The 21,109-nt window shown below is 41.6% G+C and overlaps 1 protein-coding gene across 4 annotated transcripts; it reads left to right on the forward strand.

Annotated features, from left to right (window-relative positions):
* The first annotated feature begins 876 nt into the window (after window positions 1-876).
* On the forward strand, window positions 877-21,081 carry LOC306965287 (vinculin-like). 4 transcript variants are annotated; one of them, XM_079559591.1, is made up of 23 exons: window positions 878-1,307; window positions 6,533-6,603; window positions 9,247-9,397; window positions 10,662-10,770; window positions 11,485-11,607; window positions 12,954-13,114; window positions 14,175-14,265; window positions 14,340-14,487; window positions 14,558-14,711; window positions 14,888-15,063; window positions 15,550-15,740; window positions 16,006-16,032; window positions 16,359-16,558; window positions 16,626-16,754; window positions 16,818-16,967; window positions 17,055-17,163; window positions 17,257-17,559; window positions 17,834-17,964; window positions 18,371-18,556; window positions 19,312-19,488; window positions 20,258-20,461; window positions 20,539-20,643; window positions 20,714-21,081. In XM_079559591.1, the coding sequence occupies exons 1-23, from the start codon at window positions 1,140-1,142 to the stop codon at window positions 20,858-20,860; spliced, it is 3,411 nt and encodes a 1,136-aa protein (XP_079415717.1). In that variant the 5' UTR covers window positions 878-1,139; the 3' UTR covers window positions 20,861-21,081. The 4 variants fall into 4 exon arrangements, with proteins under 4 accessions (XP_079415718.1, XP_079415720.1, XP_079415717.1 ...); XM_079559592.1 differs by lacking the exon at window positions 16,006-16,032 and having other exon boundaries at window positions 877-1,307; XM_079559593.1 differs by lacking the exon at window positions 19,312-19,488.
* Window positions 21,082-21,109: the final 28 nt, after the last annotated feature.

The following is a 21,109-nucleotide window of genomic DNA, read 5'->3' on the forward strand; positions in this document are numbered from 1 at the left end:
CATGGAAAAAACATTTCTTGTGTCCATGAGTATTTGCAATGTCATTTCTTCAATTACACTATTGCTATTGCGATCGGTGCTGTAATTAAAAGTGCTCTTGTTCAATTGGTCCTGTTCCTTCATCTGGGTAAATATTCACTGGCTTCTCAATTTTCAGTTACAGTTTACAGACTGCAGTAAACAATAACAGGTTACACTTTGATCCAATATGTGATCTCTTTGGCTTAACAGTCTTTCAGGTTTGAGTGGCACCGACACTCTGTCACATCTGAGACATAAAAACATGGGGTTCTCAGGCTTCAGATGATGGTGGGTCACAGAGGTATAAATACCACCTTTTTGCTCTTTGGTCTCCAGTTTCGTAGGTGCATAAGTGAAGAACATGACAGCTCAATAACACAAGTTCAAATTTGGAAAATACATTATTGAACAATGCTACATATATGATAAAAAGAAATGAAATCTACTAAAAATGCACCTTTGATAAAATGCCAAAAACCTTAAACAGGTCTGTGTGCTGCTCAGTATCTCCTGTAGAATCTGAATCTGTCTATTTCTATGTTAATGATAAGTAAAGCTAATAACAGAGCAGTAAGTACTGGACTATAAGCCAAAATGTTTCTATGCTTTTGGGCTACAATTAATCATTTGTGTTGGATTATTTCTAGATAATTTAGAAGATTTATTGGCCTCAATATTGGAATGGATTAGCAAATTTGCCAATCGTCCTGAAATGTCAACCCGACCCTTCATACATTAAAATGTTCTCTTAATCGCAGTTTTCTTAAACACTTTCCTTTTTCAGGGGTCACTCTGTGCATGACGTCACTTTGGGAAGCGCTCGTGTGCGTGCGTGAGTACGAGGAGCGGAGCGTCAGTGCGCACCAGCTGCCTGGCAGCGGTGCTCCTCGGATGTGATTGGGCGGAGGGCGGTGATTCCTTTCTGTCACGATTCTGCTGTCGCTCCTGGAGGACGCGGACGGTCCTAGTTCTGGGCTCCAGCGAGTGCACACTGCGCGCATGAGGGCGTATAGGGACTGGATTGTCATCCCGGGATTTGCCCTCGTGTGAAGGAGAGGAGGTTGCAGGAGAGGAGGGGTCTTTTCATCTGAAGGAGCTGCGGTAAAAAGTCATCCAAGATGCCGGTGTTTCACACCAAGACAATCGAGAGTATCCTGGAGCCGGTGGCCCAGCAGATCTCCCACCTGGTCATTATGCACGAGGAAGGGGAGGTGGATGGGAAAGCCATCCCGGATCTGACCGTGCCCGTGGCTGCGGTGCAGGCGGCCGTCAGCAACCTTGTCAGGGTGAGTTTAAGAGCGTCAAATCACTTCAAGTACCGGGGTACATACTCACACACTCCCCTGAGGCTGCCATATCATCTATAATAATGTCTCATAGTTATACCACAACACTGTCACATGGACTGCACTATATTTGCCATATTAAAAAAGAAACAGGTTGGTTGATCTTACATATTAAAACACATATCTAATCAGAGCTCATATGTTCTTCATAATCTTGATCCTTAAAGCCAACATGTCAAATTTAGCCTGTGCTGGGAATAATAAAGTGGCACAGAACTCTATGAAGTTCATGGATCTGAAGAGGTGAATGTTGATTTCATTAGCCGAACAAGACAGTGCTTCTTCACCGCAAACAGACCTATATTAATTTAACAGCCTATGCCTTATACCTGATTTGTTTTAATGATATCGATTTAGTTGTGTCTCAACTCATTCACAACATTTGTAATGCATTTCTATGCCCCGATTCTTCACAGAGACAAGTTTATAAGCCGGATTCACAGGTTTCACGGTCACTTTTTCCGGACCACCGCACAATCATGCTGAAAACAAATTGCCTGCCAGTTCCTGAAAACAAAGTGTTTTAATGAAATATACTGTGTCTTTTAACATATTCACATTTTTACAATTCATTCAAGGAGGGGAAGACATTTCATCCCACTACCTTGAAAAATATCACTTATGTAGGCTGAATGTGGGCTATAAGAATAAATAAAATATGAACTACCTGAGGACAAGCTATCAAAGTGTGTGGGCCATGTGCTGATCAGTACCTAGTTTAATTTTCAAAAAACATATAGAAATCTAATGTGTACGGTATTACTGTAATAACAGACAAACCCCTTCTTGATCATGTCTTGCACCTGACTTTCTCACTACAGTCTGTCCTCTTGCCCCTTGTTATTGCTTATACCTGTCCTGTGTTGAGAGTCCTGTGTTGACACTGATGCTGCTGGATATGGACTGACTGAAAAATCAATAGAAGTCACATCATTAAAGCTGTGAGAGAAGCAGAGCTGCTGAGCGTTATGTCACTGACTCCCTTGGGTGACTACTACAGTATTGACCAGGAATCGAAATAGTACCTTCTTTATTCTTCATTACCTTTACTATTTGATATGACATGATCTACTGCTCTGATTTACTGCAGCAGAAATAATCTTTATTTTATTTCATTTTGATAAATGTTATTGATGTGGCATTTAATTCTCAAGTGTGGAGCCATGAGTCAGAAAATCCATGCAGAGTTTGTTAGTTGTTGAAAGAAAAAAGAAAGCACACCCCAAGTGTAGTTGTAATACTTTGCTCTTTATGTTTGACACTGCCATCTTCTCAGTCATTGTGCTACGATTGCCCCATTGATTCATGGCATAGGATTGTCCCTCTTCGCTCGTGGTGCGTGGATCTGATTTGTCCTGACACACAGCAGAAGGAGGCTAATGGTGACTGCAGGCCTGTCCCACGTGATGAAGATGCGAAGCTACAAGGCCAGATAAGAGACGAGGACACTGGGACAATGGGATATGATGGACAAAGGAAGTCAGTGCACAGAGTAAATGCAGATGGCTCTTTTCACACAGGATCCAAAACTTCAATAATTTTACATTTTCTTTAAATCTATCCAGCGTCTGGCTCCAAAATGTGACTTCTGAGACATTCAGATTTTGCTTTTAGCATAGTGCTAAGTCCATCGTATTGACATCAGTTATTGCCAATATTATTTTTAAATGTTATGCAAAACCAGGTGCTTGGTGCATGTTTGACGTCCTGCAAGGTGGTGAGGAGACAAAGAGGTTCAAAACAAGAAGCTGAAAGAGATAACAAAGTGACTTGAGGACAGAGCTGGTCAAACCGGTAGTGGCTGTTATTTGGAGGACAGATTGGATGGAGACACCCAACGCTCACATTCACACATTTGAGAGGACACAGGTTTGAATTTAGAAACTGATTCATTTACACACTTGTGTTGAAACTCAAATATAACCACTATGCACCAACATGACACGCCTTCAACGCAAGAAGAGTCCCAATGCACAGTGATACAATTACACAGTTAACCCCATCCAGGGTGGGCTCTGTGGAGGCCATGGGGGGTATGTAAAATCTAGGTCACTTAAACACTTAGACTCACACAAGATGGTGTCAGTCTCGCTTTGGCAGAGGCCGTGCGTGGGCTGACATCGACTAATGAGCCTCAAAGATGCTGCTGCTGCTGCTGCCGTGGAAGGAAAATGCTAGTTTGCTGAACTTATGTTGATGCCATAGTTGTCTCAAACTGCTTATATTATGGTTTCCCTTGATTGAAGACGTCTTCATTGGTGCTCAGTATCAGGTTTGGGGGAAGGGAGAGGAAGGAATAAATAGATTTATCGTTGAGTGAAGTAACCACACACTTGTGGAGAAAGTGGGGGAGAGAGAAACAAGGAATGAGTCAGTCTTAAAACTGGACAGGAAGAGACACCAGCACCCCAAAGAGTGTCTAAGTGTCTGCCAAGTGCCCAGTCCACACCTCCTCTCTCTGCCACGGGACACACTGTTACCAACTGTGCTTCTCCATGTAAATATACTCTGCATTGATGCCAGGTTCATGTTCAGCTTGGCTTTCTGTCTACACTTTCCTTCTGTTTCCCATTCTGCCTTAAATCTATTTTTAGACATCAACATTAGAGGACTCACACATTTTTATAGTTACTAAAACAAAATGAAAATGCCATTTTTCATTGTTTGTTTTATTTGCAGATGAACATGTGTTTAAGGTCCTACCATACATAACATGTGGCATCATTGTGGCATGTTGGTAACTCGTGAGCATATGATTTAGATAAGAGTGTCATTTAAAAGTTGCTCGGCTCTGGGGCAGACAGTCTGGGTCTGCTCAGACCTGATCGATCACATACAGTCACATGTCAAACCACTTTCCCTCATTAATAATGGATGATGGCTGGGGTGCTGTTTACGAGAAGCACCACAACAAACTGAACATTTCCTTGATCAATATCTATCGAGTGACTCACCTCTTAACTCTGCATTCTTAGCATTTTTAGATCAAGAGACCAAGGTATTTTAAACTTTGTGAAATTGTGAAGTTACTTTGAATTTGATTGCCCCATGCCCCATGAATTGAGACAGACTTCCTTCTGTCATGAACCTGAATATATCAAATCAATAACTGCACAGAAGGCCTAAAGAAGAAACCCACAAAGGAAGTAAAACAGCAGCACTTTACTTTCCAGCACCGTTTTAACATGGCAATAAGATGGATATATTACGGTAACTAGGAATTGCGAGGGATAATGCATTTTGTAAGCGGCTTTCTATATTATTACTAAGAAAATACACTGATTTACAGGGTTAGAATGAATCCATGTGAAATAGATTTGGTTTACTATGCTACATCCTTTCTATTACCGTTCTTTTACTGTGCTATAAACTAAAATGCTACCTGTAAACCTGTTTTGCGCAATGGAGATCTCATTTGCAATAGTTGTTACGGTGCATTTAAGAAACACTTCCCTTTAGTCGGCGTACGTGCAAAAGTCAAGGTGGGCCCATGAGGTGCAATGTCTTAGGAAATGAAATGGTGTTGTTTGAAAGCTGGCGCTGACGTCCGCCCCCTGAGTCTCTGGAGGCACAAAGTCTATTAGCAGACTTTCATCTGCACAGCACCAACAGAAAGATGCTGTCGGGCGTCTCACTCCAATTGCATCCGTGTTGTGTCTGCGTGAGTGAGCCAGAGCAGTTGTTTCCTTTTGTGTTTTAGCATGTGTTTGTATTAGAAATATACTGTTCGAGCATTGCATTTGATGGATAAGCACAACTCCTCAGCACGTCCTTAGTTGTTTGTCGCTTTGGACAACGACAAGAGAGAACCAGCAAATTACAGGCAAATACAGCCATACGTTCTTGAAGAGAATGAACATGAATCGCTCAGCATGTGTGACTTAGAACCAAACAGAAGCAACTCTGATCGAGAAATCAATACACTCAGTGGTGGCCGTCGAGTTCAATTACTTCAGCGGAACAAGCCACATTAACCACAGACTAAATTTTTGAGGTCACTGACTCAATTATAGGAAAACATCTCTAAAGACGGACGCGTAAAAATGGCACCTCCAAAAGTAGAGGAGTGGGTCAGGCTTCACTTTACTGAAACAGAAGATGATAATACACGATCACATCAATAATCAATATTTGGAGTACATTCTCTGAGTGTGTTAACCTCTTAACCCCCAGCTGAGCCGAGCACATTTTCTCCAGTTTGGCTTTACCCAAATCTGACAACTTCTCAATGCCTATTGGCCAGTGTAACCTCATGTGAAAGCCAAGACCTGCATAACTGATCCTGACTTTCCTTGCGTTTTATCACATTTTTAAAGCAATTTTGTCATGTTTTTGTCTCTTTTTTATCGCCTCTTTTGTTGTGTTTTCATAGTTTTTTTGTGGCTTTTATGTTGCTTTTTCATCACTTGCTTTTTCACTTAGTTGTGTTTTTGTTGCTCTTTTGTCCCTTTTTTGTTGCGTTTTCATCCCAGTTAGTAGGAAGTAAAAAGATTTTGTTACTGACGCTGATAGGGCTGGGTACCACTATATACTTTTCCGACACCAGTACTTAAACATTTCTAGAACCATAAAACACATCAGTAATGTTAACATATTCCATAAAGTACTATTTCTTTTCAATGTGTATCATTTATTTGAGCTGAATCAACTTAGTAACTTCCTTTAAGTATTTTCCTCCCCATACATGTTCCAGCAATGTCCTAATGTGTAGAATGAGCCCAGATCTATTCACCAACACTGCCTCTAAAATCCTGCACTGTCACTCAAAAAGTTGTTAATTGGGTCCGAAGTGCCGTCATACAAAAGCTTAGTATAGAGATTGCAGTTACGCATAAGACCTGAGGTGGCAGTAGTGAGTAAAAAATGGCCAACTTACATCTGGCCCCTTTACTGCTGACCCTGGACCAACACACATCAAAACTTGGTCTCTAAAGATATATTTTTTTCCATACCTGCTTTCGATATTTCAATAGTACCTAAACTTTTTTTCCCGATACCACACTGCCCTAGACACAGAGTAGGAATTTAGTCAAAGCAGTACAATGAAGGATATCTATTTTCAGCCCTTCTTTACTTGAGTTTATCTGTTGCCTAATTATTAATTTCAATATGTGTTGAACTGAATGAATAAAAGTATCACATTGTTCACTCTCTTTGCGTTGCAGGTCGGGAAGGAGACGGTTCAAACCACTGAGGATCAGGTGATGAAGCGCGACATGCCTCCTGCCTTCATCAAGTGAGCCCTCCCCACAAACTAAATTACAGTGTCTACCAGTGCTCTGTCATTTCACTGTCCTTTCTCCGCCACACTTTTCGACACAACAACAAGCCGGTGACGACATGAGGGAAACTATCCACATTATCTCCGCACAGCAGCGACTAGAGAATTCAGTCGTTTAATGTTAGGAAAAGTGGCAATGTTCCCAGATGCAACAAAGATCCTTTTCTGATAGAGGAAAGATCGGAGCCACCGAGAGCATCCTCGCCACCGCTGAGAAGGGCTTGTTGTTGTCTCGATTGCTGCCTGGGAGCTGACGCTGAGTCTGAATGCAGGCTTCAAGACGTCTACAATCCAGCTTTCAAATCAGAGCTTTCCCCTCTGTCAAAGTTTCCTCTCTGTCATTGAGCGGCAAGAACGTCCTGACTGCGTTCGATCCCCAGGCCGGGCTGAATGTGGCCTTTCTGTGTGGAGTCTGCATAGATTTCCTCTGGGTGCCTTTGTTTCTCACCAAAAACATGTACAATGAGTTCCCTCTGGGGCTGGGTAACGTTCAGTTTTACCGATACCAGCACTTTAACAATACTTGGTTTTCAATACCGATACCTGAACGATACTTCTTCCAATACTTCTTCCAATACTTCTTCCAATACTTCTTCCAATACTTCTTCCAATACTTCTTCCAATACTTCTTCCAATACTTCTTCCAATACTTCTTCCAATACTTATACTAAAATATTTGTCATCTAGAACCAGAAAACAGGATACTAATGTGTGGAAAAATAGGGAATAATTCGTGAAGAAATGGGAGAAAATTGGAAGAAATTGTTTCAAAAATAAGAAAAAAAATTGCCAAAAATATATATATATATTTTATGCATATATTAAGTGGTAATAAATTGAGGAAAAATCAAGAAAAAAATAAAAAATGGGGAAAATTATACTCAAAAAATAGCAAAAATTGGAAAAACAAGAAAAAAAAATTGGCTTAAAGAAATGTAAAAAAAAAATGAAAAATGGAGCAAACATTAGGCAAAAAACCCTGAAAAAAATGGCTAAAATTGGGAAAAAATCTTTTATTTGAGCTGAAACAACAAAGTCACTTCCTTTAACGGCATCAAAACTTGGATCTAAAAAGAGATGGTTTTTTTTCGGTTCCTGCTTTCAGTGCTTTCATTTTTTCAATACAAGTAGAACCTAAACTTTTAAATAAATACTACTATTGTGGTTATTTTAGATCTAGTATTTCTTGTAAATTGTAATAACAGATTCAGTAACTCCTTCAATGTTTCCTGATTTGAGCTAAAACACACACACACTCACTACAACTGTTCATGAGGCGCACTGGCTCATTGCACGCTCGCTGCTACACACCATAAATCTGAGTGCGAGGCTTACGAAGGGGCATGTGGGAATGTGAACCTGCCTAAATATAGTTGAACCAGTGGCCATCGATACCCCGACCAACGGGGGTCAGAGGAAAAGAGGGACTTGGCTTTATTCAAGGAGTCTTAAAAATCCTCCTTCAGCCCACGTCCATCAGGGAAACTCTGCAAATGTGCATTTCCAGTTTTCTTATTACGCGCTGCTGCTCTTTTCTCTCATTTCTCACATGTTTTGTTTACGCACTTTGCAATCGAATCGATGCAGCAAGTGATGCTTCGTAATGTGATATTTTCACTCAGTCATGTTACTTTACATTAAGCATGTGCAGTGCTTGAGTAAATTCTGTGTCTGTTTATGAAATGTAATAGGTTTGTTGCAGGTGTTGTATTTTTTTCCAACTCCGAAACAAAAGACACAAGAATATATTAATTTAAAGTTTATTATTTCACTATATGTGCCGTCGCAGTTTGCAGATCGGAAAAGGCTCCAACCGAGCGCATTTTCTCTAGTTCAGCTTTACCCAAATCTCAAAGCTTCTGGACTGGAGAGCAACAGTGTAATGCCTCATTTGAAAGCTAGCTTGTTTGTCTCCTTGTCGCCACATTTTTGTCTCTTTTTTTGTCATTTTGTTGCTTTTCCATTGCTTTTTTTGTTGCTTTATTGTCACATTTTTGTTGTTTTTCTGCCACAATTTTTGTAGCTCTTTTATTGCTTTTTATCACTTTTTTGTCATTTTTTGGTTGTTTTTTGTTGCTTTATCATTGCCTTTTTTGTTGCTTTATTGTCGTGTTCACGCCACGTTTTTGTTACTTTTTCATTGCTTTTTTTGTTGCTTTATTTTCACATTTTTGTTGTCAAATTTTGTCAATTTTTTTTAGCTCTTTTATTGCTTTTTATCACTTTTTTGTCCTTTTTTTGTCGTTTTTTGTTGCTTTTTCATCACTTTTTTCAATGCTTTTTTGACACATTTTCGGCATGTCTGAGTCAATTTTTTTATTGCATTTTCATTCCTGTTTTTGTTGCTATTTTTATGCTTTTTTTAAGCTTTTAGATTTGGGTATAGCCAGACAGGTGGGGGTTAAGAGGTTCATTTCCCTTCAAACAACACAATTCCTGTCTCCACTGTGTCTTGTTAAAACCTGCTGACCCTCTAGTTCAAACCTCCACACACTCGTGCGACTCTCGTTTTCGTTAAGTTCACATTTCCGTCTTCTGTAAAATGTTAAAGTAGAGTTTAACCCTTCATGTTGTCCTGATCTGCCTCTGTGTCTTCAGGGTGGAGAACTCCTCCTCTAAGCTGGTGCAGGCCGCCCAGATGCTGAAGGCCGATCCATATTCTGTACCGGCTCGGGATTACCTGATCGACGGATCCAGGGGGATACTGTCTGGGACGTCCGACCTGCTGCTCACCTTTGACGAGGCCGAGGTGCAGTGTTGGTTTGAGTGTCTAATGTACTATTTAGCAATTTATTTCTAAAGTTCAGCTCTGGAGTGCACTCTGAAGCCGTCTTCCTTCACATGGATGGCGTCTTCCTGAGAATAATACACTTTACATAGTCTCGCAGTGAAAGAGGGGAAGTCGGGCCAGGGGTTCAATGAAGGTCTGTAATGTAGTTTAAACGCTGCTAATCCAATCTCACAGATCAAATGACTTCCTTGCATCGTTGCTCAAAATCTCTCTGCGCTCCCAGTATTTCGCGTGTGGCTTATGGTATGGGAGAACTTTTTTTTTGGAACGTTTGATGTTTCACCCGACGTGTAACTAAAATCACACCGCGTGATAACGGTGGCTGTATCGCATCTTCAGACGCTACAGTCACAAGACGGACATCACAAGACAAAACAAAGGCCCCACACAAGCAATGAGTTCTCTCCGAGCATGTTCACAAATAGCAGCTGTCCTGTGTTCACATATGCACTTTGGGATTGGTAGACATTGGAGCAGCACATTACACACCAAAATGTATGACTGAGATTTACACACTTCATGTTAACACAATGCAAAAACCGCTTGGTAAAGTTCAGCTTCAGTTCAATTCAGTTTATTTTTAGCCTTGTTTTTGTTCATAGCCTTTTCTAAGTCTTGATTTGACATAATTTGGTGAAGGAAACAAAATTGCTTTTTGTAAGGAACGCACTGTGTTAAAATGGTTTAGTAAAATGACAGCCCTTAAGTGAGCGCATTTTCTCCACTTTGGCTTTCCCCTAATCTAAAAGCTTCTCGACTGAAAGCTTAGATCTACAAAACTGATCATAACCTTTTTGTCGTCGCTTTTTTGTCGCATTTTTTAAGTGTTTTTGTCGTGTTTCTTTGTTGCATTTTTGTCACTTTTTCATCATATTTTAATATATTTTTTGCCAATCTTTCGTGGCTTTCTTGACAATTTTTTTGTTGCTTTTTCAGCACATTTTTGTCACTCTTTTGTCAAGTTTTTGGTCACATTTTGGAAGTGTTTTTGTTGTGTTCTCATCTTATTTAATCGATTTTTTTGTTGCTTTTTCATCACTCTTTAATTGTGTGTTTTTGTTGCTTTTTTACTGCGTTATAGTTGCTTTTACGGCATGTTTTTGGTGCTATTTTGGCACTTTTTTGCTCTTAGATTTGGGTAAAGCCAAACTGGAAAAAATGTGCTCGGTTCATGTTGGAGTTAAGAGGTTAATAAAATATATATAACATTGTTTTTCTTCAGGTGAGAAAGATTATCCGGGTTTGCAAAGGGATCCTGGAGTACCTGACTGTTGCAGAGGTTGTGGAGACCATGGAAGACCTCATCACTTACACCAAGAACCTGGGGCCAGGTGAAGAAAACACCAAACAAACTACTACTACTACTATACTTTTACACTTTGCAAACAATTAGATCCAAACCTAAGCACAAACTCCTCTTACAATACAGAGCTAAGAGAATAAAACTGATTCTAAAGTCTACTTAGCTACAGCCTAAAACAAACGCCCTTCCTTTATCTAAGTACTGTGATGTAAAAGTGCTATATTTCCAAACACACACCAAACTCCGCGACTCCTGCCCTCATTACAACGCACATCGCAAATCAATGTGTCGCACAAAAATTGCAATTTGATATTTTTGGAGAGATTGTGCAGGCCTACTCTAGAGGCAGTTTTCATGACCTGCAGTTTGAGGCAACGTGACAAAACAAAGGTCTCCTAACTCTTCAAGCTGTTTATTTTTGGCCTGTTAATTAACACTCAGTAATTGAAGATTAAAATATTTCCACTTGCAGCGAGTGGACCGTAAACAGTTCATTTATCCTTGGTGCTAAAAGGCAAAAGGTCATTTGTGTTGTCAGTGCACTGCGGCAGAATGGGCTGAGGGGGAAACACGATGCCAAGGTTTTTCACACATGACTGATAACGGCATTGTGCACGATCAGACATTCGCGACGCAACAATTGAACCCCGTCCTCTGCTTAATTTGCGCATCGCCTTGGCCTCTCATTGATTTACGGCAAACAGAGGTCACATTAAACTAAACTGCTGTGTCTTTACATCAGGGATGACCAAAATGTCGAAGATGATCGATGAAAGGCAACAGGAGCTGACACATCAAGAGCACAGGCAGATGCTGGTGAGCTCCATGAACACAGTCAAAGAGCTGCTGCCCGTCCTCATATCAGGTGGGTGTTTACTCAGGTATACTGTGGTGGGATGGGGAGCTTAGTAAGACTGGACTAAAGAATGACACACAGGCAATGCAACAGTGGAGGGACAAAGGGACTCATTCATGAAATGTTCTCATGCACAATTTAGTTCGAGTTTGGCATCCATTCTTAGCTGAAAGTTTTCTTCTGGAAGTTCACATACTAAGAACAGTCAGGAAGACTCTTACGCACAAAAATCCTACTGTTTCAACCTCTTAACCCCCACATGAACCAGTTTGGCATTACCCAAATCTAAAAGCAAAAACAGAGCCAAAAGAGCGACAGCGACTTAAACACAGGACTAAAGAGTGATGAAAAAGCAAGAAAAAAAGGGACAAAACGTGATGATAATGCTACAAAAAAGCCACAAAAATTTGAGGAAAAAGTGATGAAAACGTGATTAAAAAAAAAAGCGATTAAAAAGACGAGAACACTACAAAAACAATTCCAAAATATGACAAAAACGGGGCAAGAGAGCCATAAAAACGTGCTGGAAAAGCAACAAAAACGCTACAATGAAAAGCGACAAAAACACGACTAGAGAGTGATGAAAAAGCCACAAAAAATCAACAAGAAAGACACGAAAGAGCGTAAAAAAAAGTGACCAAAACACGACAAAAACACTTTTAAAATAATGTGACAAAAACTCCAGAAGCTTTGAGATTTTGAGGAAAACTGAACCGGAGAAAATGCACTTCGTTAAAGTGGAGGTGAAGAGGTTTGAATATTGTCACAGTAAAAATGGACCAAAAATTTGCATCCCTCTCTCATGGTTCATTATTTCATTTATTGAAAGAATTATCTGTTTACAAAACAAAGCAAAGTAGCAAATTCAGCTGAAAAATTATTTAAAAAAAGCACAAAAATCAAAGTTATTTTTGTGTACATTTTCATACGCCTCATTAAAGGTTTTGTTACAGATTTACTCATTGTGGAGATATTTCTCTCAGTCCTTCTGGTCTCTGTCAATGAGTTTTCCTGGTTGTTACTTACCCACTGACCCTCTTCTAACTTAGTCGGGTTACGCTCATGTTGCAATACTCCCGAGCTGCTCAGACTCTTGTGTTTACGTGCAGCTGGGCTTTCTGTATGTGCATGTAAACTGAGAGATGCCTACAAAACAAGAAAAGAAGAGTTCACGCAGCATCACTCTGTTGTCGTAGCAACCATAATAATTACAGTCATTAGTAACAACAACTGTTCTTGTAGATAATGGTCGGACCCTCCTCAGTGCAAGCGATGAGTTCAACAACCCTAATAATTTATAATGTTGACTGTCTAATTAAAATACTGATCTGAGACTGTGCCATTTCCTTCATCAGCCATCAAGATCTTTGTCGCAACTAAGACGAGCCGTGGAGCCGGGGTGGAGGAGGCTGAGCGCAACAGAAAATTCACGTTTGAAAAAATGAGCGCCGAAATAACGGAGATAATCCGAGTGCTGCAGCTCACGACATGGGATGAAGATGCCTGGGCCAACAAGGTGCAAACTTGATCAGAAATCACACTAAAAATCACCTTTTTTTGCCTGTTTCACACATGCCTATTAGAGCTGAGGCCTTACCCACGTCACTCTGGAATCATTTCCAATTTCAGTCTTTTGTTTTTGCTTGGTAGTATAACTTTCTTTTTCTTTCTTTACCTCTTTCTTCTCTTTTCCTCCCTGTAGAAGGTAAGCCTGTTCCTATCCAACTCTGCAGTTTCCAGCATGCATTATGTGTATGTGGGATAGACAGTGCTTCTCCTCCATGCTGGTTTTACCAATGTGTGTCGTCCACTGACTGTACCTGATGCGATCATGACCTCATATCTCATCAGTATATTGTGCATCTGAGCCCCTAGTTGTTCATAAAACGCAGATGGCACAACAGTGGGGTTAGCAGCAGTTAACTGTGTTACGGAGTACAGTGTCTACAGGAAAGGTTATATCAGTTTAAGGTTAAGTTGTGTCCCACCTGTCTAACCTGAATCCCTGCATGTTTCTTTGCACACAACTTCCTCAAACGCTGAGTCTTTGTGTGTTTGTTTGTACGTTTAAATGGATTTACTGCATACCAAGAGAATGATGTGATAAGCAGTTTGTCGAACTACTGGCAAACGATGAATGTCCTCGGAGGTCATGAATTATAGAAATAAGCTGTTTGTGTCCAGACACATCCATAATTTATGGGCCGCTGTATTGAGCGCTTCCACTCAAGCCGTTTATTCTCTTCAGTCACATCGCCTAAAGCTACATACAGTACACAACTGTGTCTTAGCTTAAGTTAATTAACATAAGTGCTTGATGTATTACTAATTGAATGGTTCGTGTTGTTTTATGACAGTACTTTTGTATTTAATAGGCTCATCCTTAAAATCACAAATAGCTTAGTGCCATTAACATTGTAAGTTGTAAGGGTAATATCTATAAGCAATATAAAATAACTGAATGGAGTACCACATTAACTTGGTTTGAGCTTTGGGATTAATAAAAAAGCATGCTGTGGCCTATTCTATGTTGTTGTTCTGATACCATTTTTGTACGATGCTCCTGTGTCTTGCAGGATATGGAAGCTTTGAAGAGATCTCTGGCTTTAATTGAGTCAAAGATGATTCAAGCCAAAGCTTGGCTCAAAGACCCCCATGGGCAACCTGGTAAACCTCACTTCAGTGCTGTTTCCAGAACCATTTCACTCTGTGGTTTTCTTTGATCATATTGTCCACTTCAGGAGACCCTGGTGAGGTGGCACTGCGTGTGATTCTGGACGAGGCTGGTAAAGTGGGGGAGCTTTGCGCTGGAAAAGAGAGGAGGGACATTTTAGCTACAACCAAAGCTCTGGGACAGATGAGCGACCAGATCACAGACCTGAGAGCCAGGTACACACTAAATGATTCCTCTCAACTTGCTATATGCGAACAGACGTTGATGTTGTTTATATTCGGACAGAGGCCAAGGGCAGACGCCAGGATGTGTGCAGCGGGCCGGGCAGTGCTCTCAAGGATTAGACCTGTTATTCGGTAAAGTGGACAATGCTGCGCGAAAACTAGAGGCTCTAATCAATGCCAAGCAGGCCATTGCCAGGAGACTGGACGCTGCACAGGTCAGATAACGCTACACGAAATCCAAATTAACCCAAGTCAACAAGGCTTCACTATCTCATTAAAAACATCCTCTTGTCTATAACTAGAAGACAAAATGACCACAATTGAGAGACATCCTCTTTTTGGTTTTACAATTACTGAAGACCAGAAGTACCAATTGTTTTTGTTTGCCCAGGCCTGGCTAGCTGATCCTAACGGGGGTCCAGAGGGAGAGGAAAACATCCGAGCGCTACTCGCTGAGGCTAAACGCATCGCTGATCTCTGTGAAGATCCCAAAGAGAGAGACGACATCCTCCGCTCCATCAGCGAAATTGCAGGGCTCACAGCCAGACTCGTGGAGCTCAGAAAACAGTATGTCTCTCTGCTCTGCCATGTGCAACACATGCCCTTATCATCTAATGTTCAATAACAAAATCTTTTTAGGTTCACAGTGATTCCTCACCCTGCCAGTACATGGCATGCTTTGCCAACGTGGAAAATATGTTGTTGCCTGTCAAGCTTAAACATTACACCCAGTCCCGTGATAAGGTTTAGTGCATTTAAATTCTGTACATCAAAGGTGGTTTGGCGCTTCATGATTTGGGCTATGCTTATTTTTAAAGGGAAATAGGTTCACTTTATCTCTTTTTTACACTTCTAACGTTTTCCACACTTGAACTAATATGAATCAGCTGACCAAAACATGATGATTTTCTATCTATAGTTTTTGTTTTGGTATCACAGATCATCATCATGAACTGATTTATGTTTGTGTGCTGTACGTTTTATGAGTTTAACGGTAGGTTTAATGGTAAACACTATTACTGATCATTTTAACATGTTTATTATTTATCCCAGGGGCAAAGGCGACTCCCCGGAGGCTCGAGCTCTAGCCAAGCAGATTGGTGCAGCGCTTCTTACTCTACAGTCCAAAACCAACCGCGCTGTGGCGAACATGAGGCCGGCGAAGGCTGCCGTCACTTTGGAGGGAAAGATGGAGCAGGCGCTGCGCTGGGCAAACAACCCTGCCGTGGACGATAGAGGAGTCGGTGAGTGGCATTGAGTAACTGCCGATGGGAACAATTTGTAAAGACAACACTCTGAAAGATATACGCTATTTTAGGATACAGTTATTTGCAGCCAATAAGGTAATGGTTGACTGATGATACTTCCTTAAATGCTCTCACTGACACGAAGGACATATTTATGAAATATGTTGTAATAATTGTTATTTTTGGGTTTCTGTAATGCCCTGAGTAATTTCCCTATTTTGTGGTTTTAATATTTTTGTCTCATGCTTGCCAACGGGGGCAGAGTGTGAGATACTGCAGTGGCATGAAGGTACTGCACACGTCATCAACAGCTGGACTCAAAAAGTCTAAATTAACCATTACCACTGTCTCATTCATCGTTTGACTCATCAATTACATTGTTTTTTGTTTTGTTTTTCACACATTCGTCATTTTGGAAAATTACAAACAGTACAGAATATTTTGGTTAATCTGCCATTCAATTATTTATATATTTTTTACTCACAAAATGTCACCTCACTGTTTAAGTTTTGTTGTTTTATGCACCTTGGTATCTATCTAGTTTTCACAAGATAGTTCAACTTTGGTTTTGATTTTGAGCGGATAAGGAGCAAACTGATCTTTCACTGTCCACAGGTCAGGCAGCGATCAGAGGAATGGTTGGCGAGGGCAAGAGGCTGGCTGGAGGTCTGTTGGGTCCATATCGACAGGACATGATCGGGCGCTGTGACCGGACAGAAGGCCTGATGGCGTCTTTGGCTGATATGGCAGGTCGGGGTGAGGCTGAGGCGCCTCAAGCAAGAGCCACAGCGGCTCAGCTTCAGGACAGTCTCAAGGTACGGCCACAGCAGCCTGAGTTTAGAGCTCCCTCTAGTGGACTGACCCAGACTGTGTCGCTCTCAGGACCTGAGGCAGCACATGCAGGACGTGATGACCCAGGAGGTTTCAGATGTTTTCAGTGATACCACTACCCCTGTTAAACTCCTTGCTGTGGCTGCGACTGCCCCTCCCGATGCCCCCAACAGAGACGAGGTCAGTGATCGAACACTGTACTTTATGTTGTTAGCATATTATAAATGTATGTATCTTTCTAAGGTTTTTGAAGAGCGTGCAGGGAACTTCGAAGCCCATGCTGGTCGGCTTGGGGCAACAGCAGAGAAGGCTGCTGCAGTGGGATCAGCCAATAAGAGCACAGTGGAGGGGATACATGCTGCTGTGAAACACGCTAGGGAACTCACTCCACAGGTGCTCAGCGTCCCTCTGCACCAGAATTTATACATTTATACCAAAATAAACTCATCTATTATTCATGCAACTTCTCCTTTATTCCAGGTTACTTCTGCTGCTCGTATTTTATTGAAGAATCCGGGAAACAAAGCTGCATATGAACACTTTGACACAATGAAAAACCAGTGGATTGACAATGTAGAGCGACTGACTGGTGAGGTCTAATCTCAGTATTATAATTAAATGTGTTGAATATAAATCATGTCCCCCTAAAACCCTGGTGTTTGTTTATCTGCCTTTGGCCCAGGTCTCGTGGATGAGGCCATAGACACCAAGTCCTTGTTAGATGCATCTGAGGAAGCCATAAAGAAAGATATTGACAAGTGCAGAGTCGCAATGGCCAATGTTCAACCTCAAATGTTGGTTGCCGGGGCCACGAGCATCGCCAGACGAGCTAATCGAGTTTTGTTGGTGGCCAAAAGGGAAGTGGAGAACTCTGAAGACCCTCGCTTCAGAGACACAGTGAAGCACGCCTCAGATATCCTCTCACACACCATCTCCCCCATGGTCATGGACGCCAAGGCTGTGGCTGGGAACATACAAGACAAAGGTACAGATTCAAGTAAAAAGGTTTGATGCTATTTCTTTAAGCCCAAGTACAATATATAAGTAGTATTTAAGTTGCAGATTTGAGCACAACTGGCAACATTTTTGTATTTTCAATAAAGCTATGGAGTAAAAAATGACCTTTAAAAGGAATTAAACAGAGCGCCTGCTGGAATCTTATGTAATCCTCTTTAATTACAGTTAATGACTTTCACTGCTTTTGAATGTCTCGAGGACCCCTGCAACTTGACACATTGGCCTTACTTTTTTTCACATAGGTCTGCAGAAAGCGTATCTCGACTCCTGTTTGCGGATCTTGGCGGCAGTGGGAAAAGTGCGAGAAGCCTTCCAGCCCCAGGAGCCGGAGTTCCCTCCTCCTCCTCCCCCTCCAGATCTAGACCAGCTCCATGTAAGGGCTAATACAACGTTAGCATTTCAACAAAAGCCTTGATAGATTACACTTTTTATACTGATGGCCACTTCCTTCGACTCCCAACTGTGAATGTTCAAAGAGCTTTTGTGGACCTTCCAACTGCACACTCGACTGCCTCAATAAGGGTTTCCCTAAGTGTATAGACCTCAATAAGCAGTTGTTACAGGCACAAGTGTGTGTTAAACGACTGTACTGCGACCAAAACACAAAACACAAAAATGTCATTAAATCATTGGAGGACATCGTTATCTTTGTGATTTCCCAATTCTTTTTTCAGAGTTGCATGAAGAATGGTGTCCATCTTAAACAAAATACATTTTGACATTACAATTTCATAGGTGGCAGATTATTTGCTTCAGTTTGACCTGTGCATTACTTGTAGGTGGCTGATGATCAGGCTCCACCAAAGCCCCCTCTGCCCGAGGGAGAGGTGCCCCCGCCCCGCCCTCCTCCGCCTGAAGAGAAAGACGAGGAGTTTCCAGAGCAGAAAGCTGGAGAACTGCTTAGTGAGCCCATGATGGTGGCAGCCAGACAGCTGCACGATGAGGCTCGCAAGTGGTCAAGCAAGGTCAGTTATCACACAAGAAATGTCGCGTCCGGTTCTGCATTTTCTCTCTGAGGACTGAAATACATTTGTTTGAAATTGACATGGTTTGTCAGAATTTTCTAATGTCTTGAAAACTGTGAAATTATGGTTGTTCTGAAATGTGGATCAGTTGTTCGAGTCCAATTTCAGTGGGAAACTGGAAACTGTCATCAGGTGTCTGCATGCAAGACTGTTTACTGAGTACATGTATGTCAAAATAAGTCTACTATTCATAACATGATATGTGAGATGTTGACTTATGTATGTATCTGACAGCCTGTATTGTCTATGTTTACATGTTTTTAAGTGTGTTATTTTTAGGAACCTCTGCTTAATATATGCGTCAAAGGGTGTTTTTGGAAACCATTCACAATAATCGGATCATAGCAGTCTTCTAAACACATTGAAAAAAATCATGGGCCGGTTTTGGGCAGACCGCCTACACTACTACAAAATCATTCAGCGTCGATCAGCCCTCTTTGTGTTGTTCCCACTGAAACTTCCTGCACGTGTCGTTCCACCTCTACCCCTCCCTGCTGCTTCTCAATGCCTGTATTTTAGCTCCATCTTCCTGTAAATCTTCTGTCCTCTGGTCTGTCCTCCGATGCCCTTAAATCCTTACTAAATCCCTCCTTTTCCCATGCTTCCTTTCCTGCCAACCCTGCCTCCTTTTGTCCCCCTCCTCCCTTTCCACCCTGTCCCAAACGGTGCTCCTTCAAACTCTCTGACCTGCCCAGCCTGAGGATGAGGAGGCAGGAGAGGAGAGGGAGGTAGATGAGGAAGATGATTTTACTGATGGTGAGGATGACTATGAGCCAGAGCTGCTGCTGATGCCCTCCAACCAGCCTGTCAATCAACCCATGCTGGCAGCTGCCCAGGCTCTCCATCAGGAGGCTCGCAAGTGGTCCAGCAAGGTCTGCGCACATACAAGCACATGCACATAAGTGGGAGTCATATAGTATTTTCACTTCCCAAAGGAGTGTTTAGTACTGTCTGACACCACTGTTACATGCATATCCACGCATGCAAACAAGCCCGTGGCCTAGACTGGGCAAGCCATGCAGGACAACCTTTGGAGCACTAGCTGAAATGGGAACATGAGCTCTGCATCTGCCACTACTTTGGAAACAACAGGCTGTCGCTGCTGTTGCATCACACTGTGGTTGACACGTGGTTTTGCTGATACTTCATTGAACCAGGATTGTTTGGAATGGCATTGGTTTGTTGCACCACATGAATAAACTGGTACTGGCTTCACAAGGCCTTCTTTAGGCAAAGGTGGTTTTCACAGTCCAGTCACTTATTATTGTCTCACAAACCTGTGAAGCCAAGGATGACAGTTTCCCAAAGACTTCTGGGTGGCGTAGCTATGGCATTAGACTGTCTGCTTGCTTTTTCAGTGAAATGTATGCATACTTTGTCAGTGTGTATGCTGCTCTACCACTAACATTTGTCAATGCAAAACTATGTTGTATAGGACTGAAATATTGTTACACTCTACCTTTCCTCTGTGGATTTGTACTTGCACTGCATGAAGCCTTCTGCCAGTCAATTTTAGTGCTTGGTCTGCCAGTATTATCTTTATCTCCGTCTGAATCACTCAATTTGAATAATGCATACACAATGTAAAAGGTCTCCTGATGCTCTTGACAAATATTTTCTGTGCAAATTCTCATGTTGCAGGGTAATGACATTATTGCTGCAGCCAAAAGGATGGCTTTGCTAATGGCAGAGATGTCCCGACTGGTGCGAGGTGGAAGTGGAAATAAGCGTGCTCTGATTCAGTGTGCTAAAGACATTGCTAAAGCCTCTGATGAAGTAACCAGGCTGGCCAAAGAGGTGGCCAAACAGTGCACTGACAGGCGTATTCGGACCAACCTGCTACAGGTAAATAGGCTCTAACTCGCAACAAAACACTTATCTTTGTCTTTGATCAATAAATGCTAATGATTTTTTATCACAAGGTGTGTGAACGAATCCCTACAATAAGCACTCAGTTGAAGATCCTCTCAACTGTTAAAGCCACAATGTTGGGACGCACGAATATAAGTGAAGAAGAGTCTGAACAGGTAAGTAAAAACAAACAAACAAACTTAAACTTCAATGGTAAACTTCTTACGTGGAAACTATTTGTTTCAGGCCACAGAGATGTTGGTGCATAATGCCCAGAATCTCATGCAGTCAGTGAAGGAGACAGTCAGAGAAGCAGAAGCAGCTTCCATTAAGATCCGCACAGATGCTGGCTTCACCCTCCGCTGGGTTCGTAAAACACCGTGGTACCAGTAAAATCCACACAACACATTCAGCTCAGATCCCGTAAAGAGCAAAGAGTGTGAGTTTGATGTGCACGCCTTAAGACTACAGCTGTAAGTGCTGTACAAGAGTCATTAAGCTCCTTCTAACGGAAAAACAGCCTATTTGCCCCAGTTTTGTTTAAACATGCAAAAGAAGTTTTAAAAATATATATTTTGGTATGTTTTGATTGAAGAATTTGCCAAATCCCAGGTATATATTTTGGCATGAAGATTGTTTTCT

The sequence above is a fragment of the Gobius niger genome, assembly GCF_951799975.1.
Source record: "Gobius niger genome assembly, chromosome: 7".
NCBI lineage: Eukaryota > Metazoa > Chordata > Actinopteri > Gobiiformes > Gobiidae > Gobius > Gobius niger.

Excerpts from the sequence above, each read along its gene's own strand:
- LOC306965287 (XM_079559591.1), top strand. The coding sequence starts at position 1,140 with ATGCCGGTGTTTCACACCAAGACAATCGAGAGTATCCTGGAGCCGGTG. Across the intron at positions 18,557-19,311 it reads CTCGCAAGTGGTCAAGCAAG|CCTGAGGATGAGGAGGCAGG; the intron begins GTCAGTTATCAC and ends TGACCTGCCCAG. Across the intron at positions 19,489-20,257 it reads CTCGCAAGTGGTCCAGCAAG|GGTAATGACATTATTGCTGC; the intron begins GTCTGCGCACAT and ends CTCATGTTGCAG.